At 43.4% G+C, this 25,825-nt stretch overlaps 5 protein-coding genes across 5 annotated transcripts; 3 read left to right on the top strand and 2 right to left on the bottom strand.

Moving 5' to 3' along the window:
- Positions 1 to 355: 355 nt before the first annotated feature.
- LOC108110037 lies at positions 356 to 2,036 on the top strand. The gene is made up of 2 exons (XM_017218888.2): positions 356 to 563; positions 1,510 to 2,036. The coding sequence occupies exons 1-2, from the start codon at positions 356 to 358 to the stop codon at positions 1,656 to 1,658; spliced, it is 357 nt and encodes a 118-aa protein (XP_017074377.1). The 3' UTR covers positions 1,659 to 2,036.
- Positions 2,037 to 4,759: 2,723 nt separating this feature from the next.
- On the bottom strand, positions 4,760 to 13,321 carry LOC108110100 (secretory carrier-associated membrane protein 1). Its single transcript, XM_017218993.2, has 5 exons — positions 13,131 to 13,321; positions 12,718 to 12,939; positions 11,926 to 12,127; positions 6,493 to 6,622; positions 4,760 to 6,424 (listed from the first exon to the last, which is right to left on the bottom strand). Exons 1-5 carry the CDS (start codon positions 13,191 to 13,193, stop codon positions 6,016 to 6,018), a joined length of 1,026 nt encoding a protein of 341 aa, XP_017074482.1. The 5' UTR covers positions 13,194 to 13,321; the 3' UTR covers positions 4,760 to 6,015.
- Positions 13,322 to 13,655: 334 nt separating this feature from the next.
- LOC108110107 (adenosylhomocysteinase) lies at positions 13,656 to 16,083 on the top strand. Its single transcript, XM_017219002.2, has 3 exons — positions 13,656 to 13,800; positions 14,032 to 14,222; positions 14,850 to 16,083. Exons 1-3 carry the CDS (start codon positions 13,776 to 13,778, stop codon positions 15,930 to 15,932), a joined length of 1,299 nt encoding a protein of 432 aa, XP_017074491.1. The 5' UTR covers positions 13,656 to 13,775; the 3' UTR covers positions 15,933 to 16,083.
- Positions 16,084 to 17,104: 1,021 nt separating this feature from the next.
- LOC108110084 (P3 protein) lies at positions 17,105 to 18,930 on the top strand. The gene is made up of 2 exons (XM_017218974.1): positions 17,105 to 18,234; positions 18,367 to 18,930. Exons 1-2 carry the CDS (start codon positions 17,191 to 17,193, stop codon positions 18,673 to 18,675), a joined length of 1,353 nt encoding a protein of 450 aa, XP_017074463.1. The 5' UTR covers positions 17,105 to 17,190; the 3' UTR covers positions 18,676 to 18,930.
- Positions 18,931 to 19,081: 151 nt separating this feature from the next.
- Positions 19,082 to 25,814, bottom strand: LOC108110083 (anaphase-promoting complex subunit 1). The gene is made up of 8 exons (XM_017218972.2): positions 24,682 to 25,814; positions 24,501 to 24,624; positions 24,271 to 24,432; positions 23,039 to 24,215; positions 20,936 to 22,980; positions 20,442 to 20,876; positions 19,799 to 20,381; positions 19,082 to 19,741 (listed from the first exon to the last, which is right to left on the bottom strand). The coding sequence occupies exons 1-8, from the start codon at positions 25,748 to 25,750 to the stop codon at positions 19,268 to 19,270; spliced, it is 6,069 nt and encodes a 2,022-aa protein (XP_017074461.1). The 5' UTR covers positions 25,751 to 25,814; the 3' UTR covers positions 19,082 to 19,267.
- Between the last annotated feature and the right edge of the window lie 11 nt (positions 25,815 to 25,825).

Raw genomic sequence — 25,825 nt, 5'->3', positions numbered from 1 at the left:
GACCAGGAGTCAGTAGCCAGGACTAGGGCTTATCATACGAGCCGAACCAAGCCGAAGCGAATCGTAATCGAAACGAGCCGCCAAAAAAAAAACCCCCCGAAGGCCCGAATGCCTTCAATGCCCCGAAGAACCGAGAGTCCTTTTTGTGTGTGTTTTAACTGTGAGTGTGTGTGTGTGTGTGTGTGTTAGTCAGATGTAGGAGGGGTGCTGGGGGCGTTCAGGGGAGCGTGTCGCTGCTAGGATATGCGCGACTGTTACAAAAAAATTTGTAGCCAAGCCCAAAGCCAGCCCTGTCGCCTCCGCATCGCCGCCTCTCACCTCACCGCCGCATATCCTTGCCCCGCGCCGCACTCACATGTTCATTGAGGAAAGCCCCAGCATCAGCAGCGGCAGTGGCAGTGGCAGCGCCAGGACTCCAGGCGAGGCGAAACCCAACGAAGTGTACCGAACCGAACCAAAAACCGAGCCAAAGCCGAACCCCATTCGAGCCGAGATCTCACTCCTAAGGCGGCAACAGCCCGTTGGGAAATGGAGCAATAATATCCGGGGGAATTTCGGGACTTGTAAGTATTGTTATTGTTAGTATTAAGATTAGTGTTATTTAAACAAATTTACTTAAGAATTTAAGTTTTAAAAAGATGGTTTTTAGTAACAGAAATGATAAGTTATTTGGATCATATCTAGAGGAAAATTATAGCAATATTGGAATAGGTTTTTGTGGTTTTAACTTAAAAGAGAACTAAAGTGAGTCAATCTGTGGGGAAATCATATTTTTAGTAGTCTTACTAATTTAAATTTATAAGTAAAAACACTAATAATATAGCAGTTATTAATGGCTGTTATAAATATTATACCAAAAGTATTCCTTAAATAGATTAGATTATTTTTAAATTATTAGATATTCCTTAAATTAGATTCTTTAAAGAAAAGTTTAAGAAATCTTTGGGAAATTCAACTTTAGACCGAAGGAAATTTCGAAAGTTAAGTCATGGGAAGTTGTTTATCAGAAAGCAGCTTACAGTTCTTTCAGTTAGTATTATATATAGCAGCATATAGTATGTTGATGGTAATTAATTATAAACAAGCTTAAAATGCCTAAGAAAACTATTTAAGACAGTGATGTTAATGATTGTAGGTTAATGTAGGATGTAAGATGTAGGACTTAGGATAAAGGACACTTGCTTTGGCTTTATGCTAAACTTAAACAATTTCAATATTCATATTGATTAATATTAAGTATTATGATTATTATTAAGTATTAACATCATTATCCTTATTAATTACTAACATACTTTTACATTTAACAAGCTTTGCCAGTTTAAACTTTAAACCAAAAAGTTAATTTATGTTTCAATAACCACAAAACTGCTCAACTTTTGATAAATTATTAAAAACTCACAAAATTAAAACCCTTTTAACCACCCGACCTACTAGAAACATATATAATTTATGACTTATGCATATGAATTATTATAAAATACTAAAAATATATATTTCCATCAAAAATAGTTGGTCCAATGACGAGGTCAGGCCACCTAGGAATTGGCCACGCCACGCCACGCGAACTCTCCAAGCCGCCCACCCACGTGCATACATTAAAGTTGCAGGCGACTCCCGGCTCCATTTGGCAGATGAAACTTGTCCGGATTTCCAATTAAGACAATAAGAGAATCATATCCGAGGAAAATGGCAAAGAAAAACTCAAGTGGTCGGTCGGATAGGTCGCTGGTGGAATTGAATTGAATAAAGATAAAAAAAATATTTGTCTGCCGCGGGCGATGCGCATTTCCCAGCGGGGACAAAGCCAACAGAAGACTCCGCAGCTCTGCAAGAACAACAACAGCGCCAGCACCACAGATAGAAACCGAAACTCTGCACTGAGACAAATTTAAGTAAGTACCATTTCATTACAAATATTATTCATATTTCATATTAAGGTATTATAAAGTTATTAGTTAATATTAATTCGATGTCTTAAGGACACTAAAAACATAATGAAAGTGACAAGGAAAAAGTTAACTATAAAAAAGCCTTAAGTTCAGCTTTTATTTCAATTTAAAGTTCGTTTAACTTTTATCCAAAATATTACTTAAATATTTTATACTCTTACCCCCTTTTAAATTAGTTAATATTTAGCATAAACTTTTAAGTAACATAAATTTCTTGCTATGCTGGGACGAAGGAAGCGCCAAGTGCCATGTGCGGCGCTTTGTGTCGTCGTCTGTGTGCGTGCGGCCTTGCGGTGTCCCTGTGCGTGTGTGTGTGTGTGTCTCTGTGTGAGAGGAGGTTCTGTTGTGAGCGGTAAGAGGCAGGAAAGGGGGTTAAGGACGAGAGGCAGCCTCAGCAGCAGCAGCACCAGCCAGAACCACGACGAGAGCACAAACAGAAACGGCACAAACAGCAAACGTGATGAGCGCATGTGTTTTATCTTCAATCTCAGCTGAAATCATCTGGCCCCCAAAAACAAAAAAAAAAAAAAAAAAAAAAACAAAATGAAGAGGGAAACCCCCGTCCGAAAAACACAGGCCCCCCTTTGGCCCACGCCCCCGTTTGGCATTATGAAGGGCAATAGGTTGTGTGCGACTTTGTGGACTCGGGTCGCCATCGGTGTCGGGATAAAGTTCGGGTTCTCGGGTCGACAAACGCCTTCGGCTGTGACTTAGCTCTGACCAAGTCACTAAGCCAGTCAACCCCACTATCTGCCAGAAGAACTGACATCCCCCCACTCTTCCATTCTGTTAACCCACCTACCAACCCCCCCTCATTGCCCATGGAGCGCATTTTCAGCGCTTTGTAACATCAAGAAATTTGTACTTCCGCCAGTGGAAGATTTTAATTAAAAGCAGCAGGAAATGTGACCCAAATAATACTTCCGTATAGTGTGAAAAATTGGCCCCGACTTGGCAAATGCTATTGCCATTTACTCCTGCCCAGCTCTGCCATACACTCCTCCATCCATCTACATCCACATCCTCGACCTCATCCTCATCCTCATCTATACAGTGGCTGCCTAATTTGTCGTAGGACCGCCTGCGGGGCGAACGTTTAGCTGCCGGCAGGCGAGGAAAATATAATTTAAGTGATTTCTAAGCTGGCGACTGACAAGCGAACGGAAAACGTTTATCAGTCGAGTGGAAAATGACACAGGAAAAATGTGTGTAGAAGGGTTAAGTTAGATTATTTCAAATGCATTACGTTTTTAAGATTAATCAATTAGCATTCAGAACGAACTTAGGTTATGCATTTGCCATGACCTTTTTTAAAAGTTTAGAATTCAAATTTCAAATTAATGATTTACAGATGGGTTTTTAAGAAGCAACGGCAAGAAATTGTGAAGAATTTCTATGATTTTGAAAATCAAATTTGAACTCAATAGAGTTTAGCTTAAAAAATCAGCTTCGATCAGCAAACAATTTGAAAGGACTTTGGCAGTGCATTAAGGTCGTACGTACCTCCTCCGCCATTTATAGCCAGGATGAAGTTTTGACTTTCGGCTAGAAAGTCAGCTGCATTACGTGGCACTACTTGGTTATTCTTGGCGCGACATAAAATCAATATGGTTACCTTGTCACAGCGTGTCCTTTGACTTCGCTCCGTGAGCTCTTGGCACGCAAGCAGCGTGAAAATGCAATCAATAGCAAATCGTTGTCAGCAATTAGCGTTCAGCCCAAGCCCTGAAACCCGATCCCACGCCAACACACCCATTTCGATGCGCCAGGTGGATGGAGGCGGTGGTGATATAGAAAATGGTCAGGTGGTTAGTTGGTTATCCAGCCTGCAACACGTGAATGAATGATGCAGCAGGCTTTCGACTGAAGTGTGCCAAAAAGGATTTGCCACTAACGATGGCAGCAGTATGCATCTGCATCTGCATCTGCAGCACTCTCGAGCATATTTGCTCATCATTCTCGCTTTTTACTGGTCCTCCTGCTCCTGCTCCTCCTCCTCCTCCGCCTAGTTGTCCTTTCCAAAAGCGACACTATTCCCCTCTACAATTCTATTCATAGACTGCTCTGCGGCTCTCTCGATTGCCAGCAAAATGGCAAACAAATCGTTGCAAATATTCCCTCAACGTGGCGTATGCGCAATTTTTGCCCAAACTAAGGGGGCGACACATGTATATATATATATATGTACATATATATATATGGATATATATTCATGTATATCTGCTTTTGACTAGCACAAATCTTTGATGGCAGCTGTGTGTTTGTGTGTGTGTGTGGGTCGGCTGGACTGTTGTTGATTTAATTCCACATTTACCAAATAAAATTTTCATCTTTCGATGACAAACGTCTCGGAGACAGGCCATCACACTTATGGGAATTCCAAATCCATACCCAAATCAATCCGAGATGATGGGGTTACTGTGGGCGTACATCTTCATAATTTAGCGTGTGTGTGTGTGCGTGTGGATGCGTCTGTTGCCATGTTTAGTCATCTTAATTAGAAGTTTACATAAATTTGTTCACTTTACACTCAATTTACGTTCTAAATTTACTTTGAATATATTCTTGGGATCAAATGTTATTTGTTATTGATAATCATATAGCAAAGTTCGCATGCCTAATGGTCTTTATCAGTTCAAGGCTGGTTTCTAGGGAATTGGAATGTTATGCAGGCAGCTTGATTACGAGTACAATCAAAGGAGTTTATTTTTAGCTCATTCCATTAAAATGCTATCGAAAGATTACTGGGAAATAGTTCTTGCCCCCTTCCTCCCCCATTTTAATCCACAAAGCCATACTTCTTTTACATCTATAAGTATTTTATATTTATTTTGGAATTTATCATAAATTTTGCTTGAATTTCAAATACACATTATCCGTTTGAAATTTTGGTTTTAAATAGGTCGTAACACAAAATTTGACTTGCAAGCAAAACGAAACGACAAAAAAATGTATCTAAAAATGTGAATACTTAAGTGAATCAATATTTTATATGCTGTCTTCATGTACATAGATAATATATAACAATTACGATTACAAAAAAACACGACATTTCATGTGAGTGCGGAACAGAGACTGTATAGAGGGGCGTATGCTATATATATGTATGTGAGGATTAGGGCGTAGGGCGTAGGGCGTAGGGCGGGGGACCACAGCTTGGATGAAAAATGAATTTCGCTTTCTTGTTGTCTCCGGCCAAGGCGACAAGTGATAAAGTTCTATAATGTAAGCGTTAAATATATTATTTATATTATATGTTTGTATATATATATATAAATATATATAAGATCGTATATATATATATATGTGTGTGTGTGTGTTGCATGTGTGTGGGGGGGAGTGGGAGATATTCCTATATCGTTTTAATGACTTAAAGAACTAGAAAACATCATCATTATCAGCAGCAGCAGCAGCATCATAATCAGCGTCATCCCTTTCGCGTGACTTTTTTAGGGTAATTTCATAATCCAATTATTTCACAGGACTCGCACACACACAATAATTTAGTCTAGATATTGTATTTGGAGGCATGTATGTATCATATCATACGATTAAGTTATCCTGTCTTCCCAATCCGCTGCAGCTGTGTGTCGAAGGCATCGTGGGCCGCTTTAGTTTTCATTTCATTTCACTTGACTTTTTTGTTATTTGTTTCGTTTCAGTTTCAGTTAAAGTTCTAAGTTTAGTTTCGCGCTGTTTTATAAATATTGTTAATGCATTGTTTGTGTTTTTGTGTATTATCATTACAGTAATTATTTGTAATAAAGACGACGGCATTCTAGGAATTGTTTATGCACAAAAGCAAATAGTTATTTTAGTTCCTTGCTCCAATGCTTGCTTTAGTTGTATGTTAATCTTTTTGCTCATATTTTCAAGCTATTTTTAATATTCATTAAATCTTGTTGCTTCTTTATCTTTCTAGCTGTGTCACCTCTCTCTCTGTCTATCTCTGTGGCGCGGCTATCATCTCTTTCTGTCTCAGCTTAGCAGGATGAGTGCTTGAGTTCATGGTTGATTGATTGATTCTCCTTTTGATTTGATCAGATCCCTGGAGTGCTGTGTGTCCTTAGTACCTGCTGTTGTTGAACTGCGAATTGATGGCCGTATTAACGGCCGAGGAGGCTGCCTCCTGGACATGCTGATTGCGCAGAAACTCGGTGGTGAACTCCGCCTGGGCCTTGGCCATACTGGCACCTGTACTGCGATAGATCGAATGTATCTTGGTGATCATCAGCACATTGGCCACGGCCACCGCAGTAAAACAGAAGGCCACATTCAGCAGCAGTATACCAACAATAATACCCGACGCGTTGCCATCGAACTGATTGATCGCTGTAATAAAGCCACAATAGCCATTCTTGTTGAAGCCCACTGCCTGGACAATCGAGTACAACGTTTGAAAGAAGTAAATGAAGAAAAAGACCATGAAGTTAAAGCTCGAGTCGTTGCGGAATGCCTTGTACGCTGGCCGGAACCTGTGCAGAAGATGGACATCGGAAAATTCATTTTCAGCGTTAATTGAAATCCAAAAAAATTAACTAACCAGCAAACGTATGAGGCGGGCGAGAAGAGCAACGTGTAGAAGATGGCCAGGAAGAAGGTTTCGAACTCGCCAGCATGGAACAGCAATATTAGACCTCCGATCACGTTGGCCAACAACGTCATGGTGTAAACTGTAGGAGAAATGATGCAATATTCAATGTATAAATGTATCCGAGCAGAGGGCTATTGCTCCTAGTCCAATGTTAAATGTAAATGTATGTAATGTATTTAAAACTAATGGTTAACAAGAAGAAATGCTATAGTCGAGTGCCGCGACTATAAAATACTTAAAAAACAGCAGAGTCCAGTTTTGTTGCAGTTTCTTAGCTATAACCTGGTCAAAACAAGACTCAGATCTAAATGCAAACCAATTGGAAATCATAGCAATCAAATTACGACCCTACGAGGTATTACATTCCTCATTTGGACCATTTATGACTGTGCTATGGCCAAAAAACTGATTTTTTTGGGCCCAAAATCAAGTATACGTCTTATGGCAGCAGAGAGTCCGGTTTTGTTGCCGTTTCTTAGCTGTAACATTGTTAATACAAGACGTTTTATGCAGCTAACAACCGAAACTTAACGCCCCTATACTTGCTTTTATCATTATTGCCCTGATTTTTCGGTGCGAGCTCTGAAATCAAGAAAATCTAAGAGCAAAATCAAGAAATCTATTTCTAACAGAAATTTGCAATACTATGTTCGGTTTTTAGCTCTAGCTCGGCCAAAACAAGACGCACAGCCAAAAGAACGACTGTTTTGTGCTGCTAACGACCAATACTAACCACCCCTATCACCCGTTTTTCGATTTTGGGAAAGTCAATTTTGGCCCAAATTTCGCAATTTTGATAAGGGGTACCATCATCAAAATTTTCAAAAATGGGCCAAAAATGAAGTTTCCCAGATTTGAATGCAAATCAATTGGGAATCATGGCAATCAAGTTACGAGCCCTACGAGGTATTACATTCCTCATTTGGGCTATTTTTGGCTGTGCTATGGCTAAAAAACTGAAATTCTTGCGCTCAAAAATCAAGTATACGCCTTTTGGCAGCAGAATGCCCGGTTATGTTGCCGTTTCTTAGCTCTAACTTTGTCAAAACAAGACGCACAGCTAAAACAAAAACGGTTTTATGCAGCTTACAACCAAAACTTTAAACCCCTATACCCACTTTTTACATTAGTGTACTGCTCTTTTGCTGGGAGTGCTGATTTCATGGCTAAAAATCAAAATGCAATATTTGGTGCGGCTTTTCAGCTCTAGCTCGGCCAAAACAAGATGCACAGCCAAAAGAACGACTGTTTCGTGCTGCTAACGACCAACACTAACCACCCTGACACTCGCTTTTCGATTTTGGGAAAGTCAATTTTGACCCAAATTTCGCAATTTTGATAAGGGGTACCATCATCAAAATTTTCAAAAATGGGCCAAAAATGAAGTTTCCCAGATTTGAATGCAAATCAATTGGGAATCATGGCAATCAAATTACGAGCCCTACGAGGTATTACATTCCTCATTTGGGCTATTTTTGGCTGTGCTATGGCCAAAAAATTGAAATTCTTGCACTCAAAATCAAGTATACGCCCTTTGGCAGCAGAGATCCCGGTTTTGTTGCCGTTTCTTAGCTCTAACTTTGCTCAGACAAGACGCACAGCTATAACAGTGACTGTTCTTTGCAGCTAACAACCAACACTTTAAGCCCCTATACCCACTTTTTACAGTGGTGTACTGCTCTTTTGCTGCGAGTGCTGATTTCATGGCTAAAAATCAAAATGCAATATTTGGTGCGGCTTTTCAGCTCTAGCTCGGCCAAAACAAGATGCACAGCCAAAAGAACGACTGTTTCGTGCTGCTAACGACCAACACTAACCACCCCTATCACCCGTTTTTCGATTTTGGGAAAGTCAATTTTGGCCCAAATTTCGCATTTTTGATAAGGGGTACCATCATCAAAATTTTCAAAAATAGGCCAAAAATGAAGTTTCCCAGATTTGAATGCAAATCAATTGGGAATCATAGCAATCAAATTACGAGCCCTACGAGGTATTACATTCCATATTTGGACCATTTTTGGCTGTGCTATAGGAAAAAAACTGATTTTTTTCCGCTCAAAATTATGCTACGTCTTTTGATAGCTCTAACTTTTTCAAAACAAGACGCACGGCTGAAACAGTGACTGTTTTGTGCAGCTAACAACCAAAACCTAAAACCCCTATATCTACTTTTAACAAATTTGTCCTAATTTTTTTGCGGCGAGTTCTGATTTACTGACTAGAAAGTCAAAAACCTATTCTTGACAGAATTTTGCAATATTATTTGCGGTTTTTAGCTCTAGCTCGGTCAAAACAAGACGTAAAGCCTTAAGAACGACTGTTTTGTGCTGCTAACGACCAGCACTAACCACCCCTATCACTCGTTTTTCGATTTTTGGAAAGTCATTTTTCGGCTAAATTTCGCATTTTTGATAAGGGGTACCATCATCAAAATTTTCAAAAATAGGCCAAAAATGAAGTTTCCCAGATTTGAATGCAAATCAATTGGGAATCATAGCAATCAAATTACGAGCCCTACGAGGTATTACATTCCATATTTGGACCATTTTTGGCTGTGCTATAGCAAAAAAACTGATTTTTTTCCGCTCAAAATTATGCTCCGTCTTTTGATAGCTCTAACTTTTTCAAAACAAGACGCACGGCTGAAACAGTGACTGTTTTGTGCAGCTAACAACCAAAACCTAAAACCCCTATATCTACTTTTAACAAATTTGTCCTAATTTTTTTGCGGCGAGTTCTGATTTACTGACTAGAAAGTCAAAAACCTATTCTTGACAGAATTTGCAATATTATTTGCGGTTTTTAGCTCTAGCTCGGTCAAAACAAGACGTACAGCCTTAAGAACGACTGTTTTGTGCTGCTAACGACCAGCACTAACCACCCCTATCACTCGTTTTTCGATTTTGGGAAAGTCATTTTTCGGCTAAATTTCGCATTTTTGATAAGGGGTACCATCATCAAAATTTTCAAAAATGGGCCAAAAATGAAGTTTCCCAGATTTGAATGCAAATCAATTGGGAATCATGGCAATCAAATTACGAGCCCTACGAGGTATTACATTCCTCATTTGGACCATTTATGGCTGCGCTATGGCCAAAAAACTGATTTTTTTGGGCCCAAAATCAAGTATACGTCTTATGGCAGCAGAGAGTCCGGTTTTGTTGCCGTTTCTTAGCTGTAACATTGTTAATACAAGACGCACGGCTAAAACAATGAATGTTTTATGCAGCTAACAACCTTAACTTAACACCCCTGTACTTGCTTTTATCATTATTGCTCCGATTTTTCGGTGCGAGCTCTGGCAACCGATTTTTAACAGAAATTTGCAATGCCATGTTCGGTTTTTAGCTCTAGCTTGGCCAAAACAAGACGCACAGCCAAATGAACGACTGTTTCGTGTTGCTAACGACCAATACTAACCACCCCTATCACTCGATTTTCGATTTTGGGAAAATTAATTTTGGCCCAAATTTCGCATTTTTGATAAGGGGTACCATCATCAAAATTTTCAAAAAAGGCCCAAAAATGAAGTTTCCCAGATTTTAAAGCAAACTAATTGGGAATCATAGCAATCAAATTACGAGCCCTACGAGGTGTTACATTTCTCATTTGGACCATTTTTGACTGTGCTATGGCCAAAAAACTGATTTTTTTGGGCCCAAAATCAAGTATACGTCTTTTGGCAGCAGAGAGTCCGGTTTTGTTGCCGTTTCTTAGCTCTAACTTTGTAAAAACAAGACGCACGGCTAAAACAGTGACAAGGTTAAACGAAGACATCCGCTATAATATTATGGACTACAGATTTTTGCGGTTTGTGGGAGTTGGAGTGGGCGTGGCCAGATAAAAACTGACGTTAAGATGCAGTGGCATCTCATAAATACGTATTCCTAAGCCTAACTTTCTATCTCTTATAGTTCCCGAGATTTTTGCATTTTTGGTTTTCCGCGTTTTTTGGGCGTTAGAGTAGGCGTGGCCAGATGGTGTAAAAATAATAAGTATTGGAGGCGTCATTGGAAACTACATGCTTAATCCCAACACTCTATCACGTAAAGTTACCGAGTTATTAGCCTTTCTGCAAAAAGGGAAAATCGTCTTTCGAGCTTGGTGGGCGTAAGAGAGGGCGTGGCCGGATGACGGTACCACCATAAGATGCGTGGCATCTCAAGACTATACTTAATCTCAAATTTCTAGCTCTAATAGTTCCTGAGATTTCAGCGGTTTCAGTTTTTCCTGATTTATTGGGCGTTAGAGTAGGCGTGACAGGATGCTAAAATAAACTTGTGCTCCGTAGGAACCTCAAGAATCTGCCCGCTTAATCTCAACTCTGTAGCTCTTATAGTTCCAGAGAACAACAAACAGATTTCCAAGAATTTAGTTTTTCGTGATTTGTGGGTGTTAGAGTGGGCGTGGCAGCATGCTGAATAAATTGGCGCTGCGTAGGAACCTCAAGAATCGTCATGCTTAATCTTAACTTTGTATCTCTTATAGTTCCTGAGATCTCAGCGTTGATACGGACAGACGGGACAGACAGACGGACGGATATGGCTTAATAGACTTTGCTATTGATACTGATCAAGAATATATATACTTTATAGGGTCGGAAACGGTTCCTTCTACCTCTTACATCATTTTCAACGAATCTAATATACCCCTATACTCTATGGATAACGGGTATAAAAACCACGTAAGTAACGCGTATAGTAAGATTGTAAGTAACGGGTTTAATAAGCATGAAGCTCATACAGACAGACGGACATAGCTTAACAGACTTCGCTTTTAATACTGATCAAGAACATGTACACTTTATAGGCTCGCAAACGCGTCCTTCTACCTGTTATATACTTTTTAACGAATCTAATATACCCCTATACTCTATGGATAACGGGTATAAAAACCATGTAAGTAACGCGTATAATAAGATTTAAGTAACGGGTATAATACGAATAAGGCTCATACGGACAGACGGACATAGCTTAATAGATTTCGCTATTGATACTGATCAAGAACATGTATACTTTATAGGCTCGCAAACGCTTCCTTCTACCTGTTACATACTTTTTAACGAATCTAATATACTCTTTTACTCTACGAGTAACGTTTATAAAAACAGTTAGAAACGTTTTAAATATCAAGACATGGCAGTTAATTTAGTATAAAAGTCAACTAATTATTAAATGATTAGTCGCTTGCCATATTTGAGTCTCCTCTTTAGCCACAAAATTCTGCGCAAAAGCACACCCAGCTCCAAGACTATTAGCCCTAGCTATATCTGATTAATCATGGCAGCTGTCTGTGAACGACACGCGATGACTAATCCCAACCTATGGCTCGCTTATCAGTGGAATTATATTGAAAATAAAACCATAAAACCGTTTTACTTACAGATCCAAATGTAGTACAATCGCTTGACCAGTTTCTGGAACTCTGGCGGTATCTCCACCTCGAAGTCCTGGTAGAAGCACGGCTTCACGCAGAAGTTGTCCGGCAGCGGTGGCCAGTTGTTTAGCTGCGCCACATTGCCCTGTAGCTGCTGCTCGCGACGGTCCAGCTCGGCGGCTTTGCGATCCAGTTCCTCCTGCCGGCGCTACAATAATTCAAAATAAATAATTAGTCAAAATTCTGTAAACAAGTGCTTAGTAAACAAAATTATCTTTGTTAAACTAAAAAAAAACACGAATATTATTTTCTTGAGTCAGTATTCTTAATAAAAACATATTTAGTAATTAATTATGCTGTCCGTAGGTATAGTTTTTCTACATCTTTGTACAAGTTTCGTAATTTGTGGGTCTTGCGATCAATATTTCTAGTTTTTATATCTAGGGCTGCTGAAGCCAAGTAAATAAAGAGAAACCGCAGTTTCCACAGTAAAGTCTCGACGCGGCAACGTCAAGTCTTAGCTAGATAAAATGATCTAAGGCGGATTTATCGTGTGCAGAGCTAGATAAGCCTATTTATCTTTGGATCTTTTTATGGGCAGGGAAGATGGAATATGTAAATATGTATGCCATTATCATAAACTCTGACCAATGCTCACTGTACAGACCTTAAGGGCAGTGTATAAACTTTACGAACAATGTGATGGCGATGTGGATATACATATACACTTATCCCAATACACCGAAATGTTCACTGTTGTGTGGGCGGTAATACAAGCCGATCGGCAATGTGGGTTACCTGCAGCTCCTCCGAGGTGATCTGTATGCTGGTGCTTGGCGCCGAGGCGCCCAGGGAACTGGTCTGCGGGGGCGGAATGTTCTGCGACAGCGGCTGGACAACCGCCGCCGTGTTCGTAGAGTTTATCTGCAGCTGCGGCTTGGCCTGCTCCTCGAAGGGATTATAATCTTCCAGAGAGACGAGGGCGCCCCGTGAGCTTCTTGCCTGCTGGATGGCGGGATCCTGCGAGGAAATAGAAAAATCCCAATCAGAAACCAATTCATTCAACATATGTGACGAATGCACCCAGCACACACACACAAATGCTCACGTACACGCACATATACTCCCACCCTTGCATACGTATACGTGTGTGTGGTAGTTTTTTTTCTTCGGCTTCCGCGCTCTCTCCGCACCGCACTTTATCATCTTACCGCAAACGGATTGTCCAGGTTGGGCTCCCCGAAGGGATTCTCGTCGAGACCGGAGCCGGACATGGGGATTATACTTTGGGTTCGGCTGTTCGTTGACCAGAAAAACGCACTGATTCGCACTTTACTTTTCGCTGCGCTGTGTATATTTTCCCTATGACTCTGCTTAAATATCGATAACTTAGCGATGGTTCAGAACGAAACTATCGAAAATGTCCAGCGTAGTATGACCGAACTACAAATTTCAGGGTGACCGTCTAATATAGCTAATTGAGTTTTCGATAACTTCACTGTTTTTATTCAAATATAAATATAAAAAATATATTTATTGACGAACAATGCAGGGGTAAGTTTATGTTGAATAAAAAGCTTACATACCATAGTAATGCCAAATTGGTTACTTTCTTGATTTTTAAATTAATACCGATAACTCAAGCAAAACTGTCTGAAATGAACGGGTTCCGAATCTAACTACTCCCTCCGAACCGGTTCCTGGGAACAAGTTCCCATCCCTGGTGCCGCCATTCTCCAATTAGAATCTAGTGTTTGGGGGTGCGATTCGATCATTTACCGCCGCCTGCATCTCCAAATCGGTTGTGTGCCATTCTGTCTGTTTAGCGTCCAAGTCCAGATCCAATCCTTGCAAGAATGTCGAAACCCAGCTACAAAGTCGGTAAGTTGAGTATATAAATAAACCCAGGGCCGCGATTCTGCGCCAAATCTCCGGCCGGCAACAGGCGCCATGTGCTGGTGGATGATCCAGCTATGAGCACATGTTTCTGAGGTTAAAATACAGTCCAAACGGGAAGACCACGTTGTTGCCGGGGTAAAAAAAAATCTAAAGGTATATAAATCAACAGTGCCCTCTTATCTGACCCTATCTCCCTTTTTTCCCACTCGACAGCCGATATCAGTCTGGCGGAATGGGGACGCAAAGCGATCATCATCGCGGAGAACGAGATGCCCGGTCTGATGGCCTGCCGGAAGAAGTACGGCCCCTCCAAGATCCTTAAGGGCGCCCGCATCACCGGCTGCCTGCACATGACCGTCCAGACGGCCGTTCTCATCGAGACCCTCGTCGAGCTAGGAGCTCAGGTTGGTTCTTTTATTTAATTGTTGTCCATCATACCTTTCTTAAACACAAGAAAAGTATATCTTATCCCTTGATAGGCTTTCATATTGGTATGGGCAAAAATAATTTAGTAGAAATCAGATTAAACTGTATACTGTATTTGGGATATAAATCTATTACCTAAATTGTTTTAGAAAATATCCAAATTATTTTACCTAATCAATGAGTTCATAAGGTTATTCATTTATGTGAGATAGGTGGATAGATAGGTACCACCAAACCATTGTTCAAGGGCTGATCCCTTATCATCTTTTGTTTACGCACCAAATTTGAATAACAAAACTTTCGTTTTACGGGGGGGCAAGTTCAAGGCGCCCAAGATAAGACCACCAGATTGTTATTTCCTCTGACGCAGCACTTTTTGTTTATGGATCCTCACACATGGCAACTATCTCCGAACTACAGCCTATAGCCTGTAACCTCTTATTGTACAATTACAGTTCGAATATCTGAATATTAAGAGATTTTTGGTTGTGACTTTGTAAACAGTAAACTAAAAACAGCTACGAAATAGCATCTAAATCTTTGCATACCCTAGGAATCAGTTTTTACTCCCATCTAATAGATTACATTTCTATCCCTTACCTCAGGTCCAATGGTCCAGCTGCAATATCTTCAGTACCCAGGATAACGCGGCGGCGGCCATCGCTGCCACCGGAGTGCCCGTCTACGCCTGGAAGGGCGAGACCGACGAGGAGTACCTGTGGTGCATTGAACAGACCCTGGTCTTCCCCGACGGACAGCCTTTGAACATGATCCTGGATGATGGAGGTGATCTGACCAACTTGGTCCACGAGAAGTTCCCGCAGTACCTGAAGGACATCAAGGGTCTGAGCGAAGAGACAACCACCGGAGTTCATAACCTGTACAAGATGTTCAAGGACGGTCGCCTGGGAATCCCGGCCATCAATGTCAACGATTCGGTGACCAAGAGCAAGTTTGACAACCTCTACGGATGCCGGGAGTCGCTGATTGATGGTATTAAGCGTGCCACGGACGTGATGATCGCCGGCAAAGTGTGCTGCGTGGCTGGATACGGCGATGTTGGCAAGGGCTGTGCCCAGGCACTGAAGGGATTCGGCGGACGGGTGATTGTCACCGAGATCGATCCTATTAACGCCCTGCAAGCGGCGATGGAAGGCTATGAGGTGACTACAATGGAGGAGGCTAGCAAGGAGGCCTCGATCTTTGTGACTACCACTGGCTGCCGAGACATCATTACCAGCCAGCACCTGCTCCAGATGCCCGACGATGCCATCGTCTGCAATATTGGTCACTTCGATATCGAGATCGACGTGGACTGGCTAAATGCCAATGCCAAGGAGAAGGTGAACGTAAAGCCGCAGGTGGACCGCTACACCATGCAGAATGGCAAGCATATCATTCTTCTGGCCGAGGGTCGTCTGGTGAATCTAGGCTGTGCCCACGGCCATCCCAGTTTTGTGATGTCCAACTCCTTCACCAACCAGGTTCTCGCCCAGATCGAACTGTGGACCAAGTCCGACCAGTACGCAGTTGGCGTCCACGTTTTGCCTAAGATCCTTGACGAGGAGGTGGCCAGTCTGCATTTGGAGAAGTTGGGCGTGAAGCTCACAAAACTGACGGACAAGCAAGCCAGCTACCTGGGCGTCGCACAGACCGGTCCCTTCAAGCCCGACCACTACCGGTACTGAGCACCCGATCCGGCAACCGGTTCCGAACCTGAATCGGTTTACGGCACCGGAGACGACGGACCCACTAGTTATCTATTGTTTGCACATTTCACTGTTCACCTAAGCTGCAATAAAAATCCATCTCACGTACTCTCACCGAGAGAAACCCCAACACATGCTACAACGTTTTTCTCTACACTCTAAATAGTGGTGCTTATCAGTTTATTATGAAAAAAGGTGTTATATCTTCCGTACCTTGTGAATTTTAGTTGGGGATAGTTTTAGAGTAGAATCCTTGAAGAACATTTAAAGGTTTTGAATTTAATTTTTTGGGACTCAAATTTAATTAAAAGTTGATATTAAATAGTTTTGGTAAAAAAAATCGTTTATAAAGATTTATAAAGTTCTTAGAGCAAAATGCTGACTGAGCTAAATGTTAAAGTTCACGAGAATCATATGTTCATATATGTATATTGATTATTAAGATTAAGATCATAACAATTGTTCATATATATTTTCAAAACTTGTTTTCATTTTAAAACACGTGTTATCAAAAACATACGACTTTTGAAAGGCAACTATATTTTTACAAATAAAAAAAATAACAGTGACTCGACAATTTAAAAGATCTTTAAATAAATACGATCAATGACAAGCAGAAAACTCTCAAAGAAAATTCCTAATAAACAATTTTTAATTTGTTCACCAATTCTAATGATACCATCTTATTTAAATATACCAGAAAGACATTGTCGTAAGCAAATGTTGCTCGATAATAACTTAATAAATCATTTTTTAGAGAAACAATTTCATCAACGATGAAATGATTCAGTGGCGTACAGAGCTGAGATAAAATACATATACATATGTATGTATACATATAATAATAAAATTGAACTCTATTTTATAGATGTAAGAAATATTTTTAATATGTTACCAATACGCTTTTAGTAGTCTATGTTCCTGAATTGACTCAGCAATTATACTATACCTTTCGCACATCTGTGCAAAGTGATTTTTGACCTTCCACATTGTTAATGTAGGGTATTCAAGATTAAAGATGGCCCACCTTCTCAAGCAGATCCCGTATGACCAACTTGTTGCCTGTCTCTTTCGCTCCCTCTTACAAGTACATACAACCATCTCACCTCTACTTGCAATTGCAGTTGTAAACTGTATTTTGTGTTGTACCAGTGTGATTTCATGCTCATTCCATTTGGAGCACTTGTTGCGTGCGAGAAGATTCCGGCTGGCAAATTACATCATTTTAAAGTCGGAGATGAAAATGTCACCGCATGGATGTCTTAGTTTCGGATGGGGTTTCCTAATCATCGCCCTCGGACTGGGCTTTACACCCACTCTCGGCTGGATGGCGCACTTTCGTCCATCTGCGTTAAAATTACATATGGATCGCGGTGATCGAGTCAAGCTTACCCTAGAAAATCTGGCACCTTCGACATTGCAGCAGCCGGCACGGTATCAATTCCGCATGGAAAGTGCAAATACCGATTTGGCCAGTGTTCCGGGAGAGAATTCCACAATACCTCTTGACGTCTTCAACACGGAAACACGCGATTGGACAGGTGACATACTGGTGAATGCCCATTTCTTGGGCCAGACAAAGATCCAAGTTAGGCTGTATGATAACCAACTGAACACCAGTGAATTGCCCACCCATTGGAGCAATGACAGCACGCTGGACGTGAAGATCCAGCGCCCGAATCGTGTTTTGGATCATGTCTTTTTGGGCTCCATTATACTGCTGATGTCGCTGCTGTACATCAACTTTGGAGCCGCTTTGAATCTGGAAGTGCTGAGGGGACTGATCGTCCGGCCAACTGGGCCGTGTATTGGATTTATTATGCAGGTGGTGGGCATGCCTCTGTTGAGCTATGCCCTGGGCGTATTCATATTTCCCCAAGCACCGGCAATGCAGCTGGGACTCTTCTTCACCGGCATCTCGCCCAGCGGCGGAGCATCAAACACCTGGACCGCTGTGCTGGGTGGAAATATACATCTGTCTGTGCTTATGACCACCGTTTGTAATGTGGCCGCCTTCGCCACCATGCCCCTGTGGGTGCTCACACTTGGCCAGCTGATCTTCGAGCGGGCGGGCATCCAAGTGCCCTACCGGAAGATTGCCACTTACTGCGGCAGCCTGATTTTTCCACTTTTAGTAGGTCTGCTGGTCCAGAAACGACTGCCACGGATTGCCAAGGTTTTGGTTCGCCTGCTCAAGCCCATCTCCGCCTGCCTTATCCTGTTCATCGTTATCTTCGCCATCATTACGAACTTCTATCTATTCTATTTGTTTTCGTGGCAGGTGAGTGGTGCTCCCTTCTATTCATGAATGCTGTTTTAAGCACAAGGATATCATAGTTTTAAATATTCCCTAAATTTTAATATGGACAAATCAAAAGTAAATAAATATTTCGTCTTTAACCCTCTTTTTCAGATCGTTGTAGCTGGCATAGCTCTGCCAAGCCTGGGCTACATCTTTGCCTGGCTGGCGGCCAAGTTGCTTCATCAAAATGCAGCCGATGCCCTGACCATTGCCATTGAGACAGGTATCCAGAATACAGGCATAGCCATCTTCCTGCTAACAACCACACTGGAATCGCCGGAGGCGGATCTAACCACAGTGGTGCCGGTTTCAGTGGCCGTGATGACACCGTTCCCATTGCTGGGGATCTATCTTTACAAACGATGCTGTGCACCTAAAACACATGAGGCCAACGCTTCCGAATCGGAGCGAATTGTATAAATTTTGAAATGCTGACTTCGCATTCATATTTTGATAGCTGTTGCAATATTTGTTATAATAGTTTTTGTACATATTGGTATTTTTTATACATTATACATTCTAGTATTAGTAGACAAGGCTAAGATTCAGTCGCACAATATTTGGGGACCAACGAATCTGATAAATCTCATGCGTATTATACTCTACATTTTTCCACACCCAAGTGCTTTGAATTTACACTTTTAAATTAAAGTGATATAACTTTATCAAACGAAATTGACTCTTTTATATTCGATTTTCTTGCTTGGAACGTTTTGCCTGCAAATTAATTTCAAATCTTAGGCCATTTCAATTTCATACATAAACTTGATGAGCTTTAAAATCTAAAAACATCCATGTTATAACTTCTTAAGCCAAAGGAAATATATAAAAAGGAACAGTGGGGAAACTTTAATGCAAAGTTATGATGGTTTTGAGAGGTGGCACAGAAAACATCAGGACCAACCTTTTAAAAACTAATGTACAATGGATATCAAGCGCATAATAATCCGCAATTCAGACAGATCGCAAAATATATTCCAGGCTTAGCAAAAAGAAAGTATTTTGTGGTTTTTTAGGCGGCCATGGTGTAGGGCAAAAGGCCTGCCTCATCAAGGGTCACCACTTCGGTAGCCAGTGACTGGAGGATTTTCAGTAGTCCAAAAATGGTGTGCGCGCCGAGATTCAGTTGCCGGAATTCATACAGTATGCGCATATAGTTGATCGTGCCCGTATTCAAATCCACGCCATTTAACATATTCGGCAACAGGTTATAGTAATTGATCACGCAAAAGGCTCGCTGCAAATCAGGTCCACTGACGGTGGTCACATAGCTGGGATCCAGTCGTTTTTGGCTGAGAAACTCACGTAGCGGCAGACATAACTCGCATGTTGAGTCCTCCATTTCCTGCTTAAAGAGTTCCTGCATCATTTGGATGAGCTCAACGGAGATGAGTGGATGCTCCGACTCCTCACTGCGATTCAAATAGGCATCGATAAGTTTTAGCTGCCACACATCGATGTTGTTCAGCATTGACTTTGTCACGTGCTAGGGAAAAACAATATTATTTTTGGATATTTCCCTTTGATATATATATTCACTCACATCGTAAAGCGTAAGGTAAACTGGTAACAAATGCATCCGATCTTTAACCACTGCATTGTAAAAGAGCAGCATCATCTGGTGGCGCTTCACGAGCTCCGGGTAACTTAAATTCGTGCCCTTGGTGGTCAGGCAGCGACTCAAGAACTGCTTCACCATCCGTTCGCTAGCGAACTGCTGCAGATCGTTAATGTCAATCTGCCAACAGATGCTCTGTTCCATCGTCAAAGTCTGTGCCAGCATGCTCTTCAGCCTGTCTGGATCCTCCAAGTGGGAGAGGCATCCCGTTCTCTTCTTTATATCAATTGGTGCACTCCTCTCCAGGGCCTTCTCCAACTGATGCCAGTTGCGGGAACGTTCAAAACAAACTGGCCAATAGTTCTCATCATCCACAACCACCTGTTGGAGGCTGCTCAATACTGGTAGAATGCAGGGAGCGATAGGTAGGCGACGCAACTCGGTGGCACCCACCTCCAATACGGATATATTGGCCAGACACAGCTGATTTGTATCAATATCCCGGGGAAGGAACAGGCGAGGCTCAACAGCCAGGACATATAGATGTCTAAGCGCTTGGAGATGGTAACTAAAAGATAATATAAAGGCTTAAGATTGATGTCACTTCGCAGGGAATGGCAATTCTCACCGATTGTCGTTGCTGTGTATCGGAAACTTGGGGAAGAAGGCACAAACTAGCGCAGCAATGGACTCCGGTGTCTTGGCAATAGTAAAGCGACCCGCTCCGAGAAATAAAAGGCCCAGAGACATGTGAATGGCCATGTGTGAGCCGTATGTTATGTGCGGATACTGTGGTCCCACTCGTGATCTGAGATATCGAATAATGCGAAGAATTTCACAGTTTCCAGAGCCAGCGAATACCAAGGAGATCGAAATAAGTAGCACCATCAGGCAACTCTCCACTGTGGTGCGGCCGGCACATTCGCCCATAGGCGTACTGGGAAAACCTAGAAACTCCTTGATCACGGCCCGCAGCGTTGCGAAGGCCACCATGTCTTCTGTGCCTGCGTACTTAAGGCCAATGCAAAAAGCTGCTCCAGCCATGATATTGCAGTAGGCTTGCCTGAAACGAAGATATTTAGTCATATCCTTTAATTTCATATTGAACAATATTCTACTTACGTGATGGCCTCGTAGTCTACATAATCGTCATCTGAATTCGACTCCTCTTCGTTCAACTGAAGTCTCAAGTAAACTCGCAGAGTTTCCGGAAACTGTGCTTGGAACCACTCGTTGTCCGGCCGAATATCCTGCCATAAGATGAGGCCCCTGGCTATGGTGCGTAGCAGAAGGAAATCAGGCCGCACCATATCCAGAAGATAACGCGAGTCCGGCGGCTGCATCCACTCAGCAATCGCTGCATTACCGGAGTTAAAGAACATAAGACCCAGAGCGAGAGTTGCGCCCGGAGCGGTGACATCTATGTTGACGCTATCGCCTTCTCGAACTTTAAACGAAGCTAGTCGATACTTCTCCTTCTGGGAGCCACTGATGGGTCGTTTTACTCCACCCACCATGTAGTAGTGAAGCGTATCAGGTAGTTGAAGATCCCTTAGTCCCGCTGGCGATTCCCCTTGACCCAGGGTAACCAAACCGAGTGATAAACCAGCTGTCATCGCATACGATTCGCGCTCCACGCTGTTTTCCATCTCAGGACCTGGAGGCCTGCCAATCTCTTGGAGCAGCACTTCGGCTATGTGCCGCTTTGCTGATCCTTGATACAGCAATCCAATACCCATTAGAGCAGCTACTTGTGTGCTTTGCGGTATATCCAACTCCATGGCGGTGGCTGGAAGCAATGCCTCCAAATGAACGCTTAACAATTTTGTGGTTTTCGTATCCATGGTACCACGATGTGCTGCTGAAATACCCAGCAGTAGGCCCACATTAGTCATCTCATCGCACTTAACCAAATACTTATATACACTCATAAAAGACAGGGTTTTTAGATGACCATTCAAGCCCAACGCCATGAGAAAACCAGCGTGCTCCAAGGCATTGTTTGCTTGGGTTTTCGGCTTATTGTATACAATCCAATTGGAGTCTATGTCCTTAGCCTGCGGTGAGATCTTCAGGCCCGTGGCCACGCCATTGTGAAACGATGGCCACATTTGCATATTCGCAGGGAACTCGATTTGCTGCATTTCTATGGTCGTACCCTTTAGGGGCTCTCTGCCCACCAGGCACAATTTCGGCATAGATAAGCTATCGCTGGGTCTGGGCATCATCGTTCTCAGGGTGAACATGCCTCTTCCCAGAGGTAAAGTCATTGTCCGTGCACATAAAGCAAACAGTTGTTTTTCCTGCTCCTCTATAAACTCGTGATCGCTGGTTCCCGGCGCCTGCTGCACTTCGATTACCACTGGTTCTGAGCTGTTGAGCAGACGTCGCACTTCCTCCACACGCATGTCATCGGGAAAACGTAAGCGTAGCAATTTCGTATCCATGTTATCCATATCGTCGTGCCGCAATTGTTCAGGCGTGTCAGGTTCTGTTCCTCCTGTCGGGGGACACCTACTAGACAGGGAGTCTTCTTTATAAACCCTGCCGCAATGCGGTTGCCCACTGCTTGTTTCCAAGAACGGCAACTGCGCATGAGCCGCTAGTTCCGGGCGCAGGATAAGTTCATAAGTGGCCATACTACAGCCCATGGGTGGAGAAAGACGAGCCTCCTCTAGAGCCTCCGCTACGATCAAATGCACTGCCGCCGGAAATCTTTCGATGTCTCGCCTCGTCAATCGCATTGCCAGGATTAACTCAAGCATTTGATGACAACGTGGAGCATCCGCCGTAATACTCCGCTTGGCCCGCCGCGGATAGTTGGCCTGAACAGCTTCTGGGATCTCAAGGAGCTGCCACCAGTGTTTAAGACGCTCTTGTCCATGAACCACCAGGGATACGAGTTGTAGTAAATTGCGACTTCTCTCATTCACACACTCCATAAAGCTGTAAGGCATGACCTCCTCCTCTCCGACTATAATATGTTCCAATTGGGCAAAGACATTAGGAGCCGGAACCCTTAGAAGCTCCTGGTGTAGCATCATTGCTCCGTGCTCTGATCCCAGCAACGATAGCCTCCCTGTACGGTTGGATAGTTCTGGAAAGTCCAGGATATAGTGCAGCACGTAGCTGTCCAATTGCATATCAATGGCTAGCTGGTGTAGGAACTGAAAAGAGAATGTAATGTCATGAAAATCTAATACATATATTAAGTTCTCCACTCACCGTTGCCAGATAGGGAAGCGCTGCATAAAATACAGCGTCCAGTTTGAGATCCTCATAAAGTAAATGCAGACTGAAAAAGATGGCAGGGATCATTTGGAAAAGCGGCGCACTAATGTTCACACTGTAGCTATGGCCATCGGCTCCACAGGGTGCCAGTGTTGTCTGGAGCAGAAGGAATTCCCAGTCGTCGTCCGTGAAATCTTCACAATCATTGTATTTTCGCCGCTTTTTCGGCTCATCCTGAGCGCCTAGCGTGGAATTAGAACTGCAATTGGATCCGTCACCCGATCCCGCTGTAGTAGCCCCTCCGAACTGTGTATGCAGCGGTGGCGTGGCACATCTTCCATAGCTCTCGCCGGTCTCCACATCCGGCGCTGCAGTCAGACCCATTAGGGCCAACAGAGTGCTTCGGAAAAGCAGCCATTCCTGCTCTATGGGATAGTCCCTAGATCCCGGTGGATTCCTAGCACTGTACCAACGAATTACAAAATGTAAAAACTGGCCGGGACTAAGAACCTGTCGCAAAGTAGCTATACATCTGGTGAGCAATCGTGTATCGTTCAAAAGAGGTAGCGCTATTCTCAGCATCCTGCCCGTGGCATAAACTAAAGTCAACCTATTTCCCGCTGGATCTCTCAGGGATTTGCAGACATTATGTGCCTGCCTTTGCGTATAGGAAACCGGCTGCGGTTGGATGGGCGATAACATGTGCAGCTCATCATCGAAAGCAGCTAAATCGCCGGGATCTTTTGTAGGCAAAAGGCTGCTTCTTCGCACCATAAAGGAACTGCTCCCTGAAGGATTGTCGCCTGCAGATGGTGTTTTTAAAGTTGAAGGTGGCCCAGCAGCCATGGGTGTTACCAACGGCGAAGGAATGGAACTTGGAGCCAACAACGGCGTAATGTGCACCTTCGAAATGAGTACAGTACCAGTGTATAGGATTAAACTGCCACTCGGATCAAGGACAGCAATCATGTGCATTCTATTGAGACCTACTGCATCCTTGGCGGCCAGCGTGGATGCAAGTGTGGATAGCTGCACCTTGCTGCTGCCGTAGCCAGTGAGGCGGACCAACTGAAGGCGGCAGGAGCGAGCTAGTAAGTAGCAAAGAAAGGTCTGACCCACCAAATCCGTGTGGATAAATGCTCGGGTAGCCATCTCGCAGAACTCCCGTTGGCTAAAATCAATAATTCTAGTTATTGAAGTCACAACTTTTTCTTAAGAATACTTACGTTCCATAGGTATTCTCTGTCCAGATGTGCTCGAGACACATTTCTGGTTCAATGGGCTTCGCTGGCTTTACGTGCGTCATGTTGCGCATATCCTTTACAGACATGGACTGCTGGCTGATGTTACTCTGCAGTTGACTTAGTGGAGTACCCAAGGAAGCGCGACTGTTCGAGAAATAGACACAAGATCAAGATGGGAAGCCATGAGGCGTAGAGTTAGGAGTCAAACCTACTTGGACTGTCCAAGAACTCCACTGAATGACTGCGACTGGCTGAGTCCAAATTTGGAGAGGTTGCCCATGCCGGTGGTTGTATTATTCCTGCTCAGAAACGAGACATTCGAAGCTTTCGGCGTCGCTGGCAATAAAATACAGTACATTTCAACAATCCTAGTTTCTTGGGTATGCTACTCACCTCCAGTTTGCTTGGTGGAATTGAAGCTATTTCCTGCCGCTTGCGACCTGGCGCCCAGCAGCGTCTGTCCCAGCTCCTGCTGTTGACCCACATAGTTGACTTCCTCAGGCGTGACCTTCCTTAGGCGGGCAACGAAATGCTTAAAGAACTTCGCGTCGTAGAGCAGCACCAAATCTGAATCTTCGGTGGTAAAGACCACACTGTACTCCGGCTCGGTCATGTAGCCCGTGGAGTTGGTGGCCGTTTTCAAAACAACGGGACAGGCTTCGTGCAACGGATGCGAAATGGAAAAGAGTCGCGGCATCGGAATAGAAAGGTGCGATATTAGGGCATTGCTAGAATCCTTCTCCAACAACAGCCCATGTTTGGTCTGCCAGACCTGCGACACGGGAAAGTCCAGATTGGCCAGAAAGTCCTCGCCGTCATTGCAGTAGACCCGCAAAGCGTCCTGATCCATCACACAGATAGCAGTCAACTTGTCATCCTGCGACTGGACAGCCGCCTTGAGTTGTGCAAGACGTCCGCGCACAAAGCTCCGGTTGAGGAAGCACGCAAAGCGCACCGGTGAATCGCTGGTAAAGCACATGCGCCGGTACACTCCGCTGTCATGGTCGTCATCGTCGTTAAAGCCCTGTGTCCAGACGACCGTGTTCCTGTGAACATACAACTCCTCTTCATTGTTCACCATATAGTCGCACATAGGCTCCTCGCGTCGTTCTAACGGCGGATGCAGCAAACTATGAGGCAGCGAGGTGAGTTGAGTGGCCGCCGCGGCATTGGGACCACATCGTTTGGTCTGCTCGATTAGTTGGCGCCGCCGGGCAGCGCGATCTTCAGAAGCCTCGTAGTCGTCGTACATTTCTCGAATAGTCCACGACTCCTGGGCTCCGGCAGGGCAATCCTCACCAGCCGACGAGATGTTCACATTCTGGAGGCGCTGCAACAACAAGTGCTCCGTGGTGGGCAGCTGGTGGCGAGCCAACGGCTGGTCGTGCGGACCGGGGTGCTCTGCGGCGGACTGACGGCCGCGCGGCACAAACTCCAACGGCGGTTCTGCGACGGCGATCATATCCGCCTCGCCAGGTGCATCCAGAATTGCGATTAACAAATTTATTAATTACGAATTATACGGCCCGCCGTAGAG

The sequence above is a fragment of the Drosophila eugracilis genome, unplaced genomic scaffold (assembly GCF_018153835.1).
Source record: "Drosophila eugracilis isolate 14026-0451.02 unplaced genomic scaffold, ASM1815383v1 contig_1858, whole genome shotgun sequence".
Taxonomy (NCBI): domain Eukaryota; kingdom Metazoa; phylum Arthropoda; class Insecta; order Diptera; family Drosophilidae; genus Drosophila; species Drosophila eugracilis.
The sequence above is the reverse complement of the archived record's forward strand: the minus strand, read 5'-3'. Positions and strand labels throughout refer to the sequence as shown.

Bases quoted from the DNA above. Each gene is read 5' to 3' on its own strand.
- LOC108110037 (XM_017218888.2), top strand. From the start codon at position 356: ATGTTCATTGAGGAAAGCCCCAGCATCAGCAGCGGCAGTGGCAGTGGC. The intron at 564-1,509 runs GTAAGTATTGTT...CATCAAAAATAG, and splicing joins CCGGGGGAATTTCGGGACTT to TTGGTCCAATGACGAGGTCA.
- LOC108110100 (XM_017218993.2), bottom strand. From the start codon at position 13,193: ATGTCCGGCTCCGGTCTCGACGAGAATCCCTTCGGGGAGCCCAACCTG. The intron at 6,623-11,925 runs GTAAGTAAAACG...TTTCTCCTACAG, and splicing joins ATTGTACTACATTTGGATCT to TTTACACCATGACGTTGTTG. The intron at 6,425-6,492 runs GTTAGTTAATTT...TCTTCTGCACAG, and splicing joins CCCGCCTCATACGTTTGCTG to GTTCCGGCCAGCGTACAAGG.
- LOC108110107 (XM_017219002.2), top strand. From the start codon at position 13,776: ATGTCGAAACCCAGCTACAAAGTCG. The intron at 13,801-14,031 runs GTAAGTTGAGTA...CCCACTCGACAG, and splicing joins GAAACCCAGCTACAAAGTCG to CCGATATCAGTCTGGCGGAA. The intron at 14,223-14,849 runs GTTGGTTCTTTT...CCCTTACCTCAG, and splicing joins TCGTCGAGCTAGGAGCTCAG to GTCCAATGGTCCAGCTGCAA.
- LOC108110084 (XM_017218974.1), top strand. From the start codon at position 17,191: ATGAAAATGTCACCGCATGGATGTCTTAGTTTCGGATGGGGTTTCCTA. The intron at 18,235-18,366 runs GTGAGTGGTGCT...CCTCTTTTTCAG, and splicing joins TCTATTTGTTTTCGTGGCAG to ATCGTTGTAGCTGGCATAGC.
- LOC108110083 (XM_017218972.2), bottom strand. From the start codon at position 25,750: ATGATCGCCGTCGCAGAACCGCCGTTGGAGTTTGTGCCGCGCGGCCGT. The intron at 24,625-24,681 runs GTGAGTAGCATA...TTTTATTGCCAG, and splicing joins TTCCACCAAGCAAACTGGAG to CGACGCCGAAAGCTTCGAAT. The intron at 24,216-24,270 runs GTAAGTATTCTT...TATTGATTTTAG, and splicing joins ACAGAGAATACCTATGGAAC to CCAACGGGAGTTCTGCGAGA.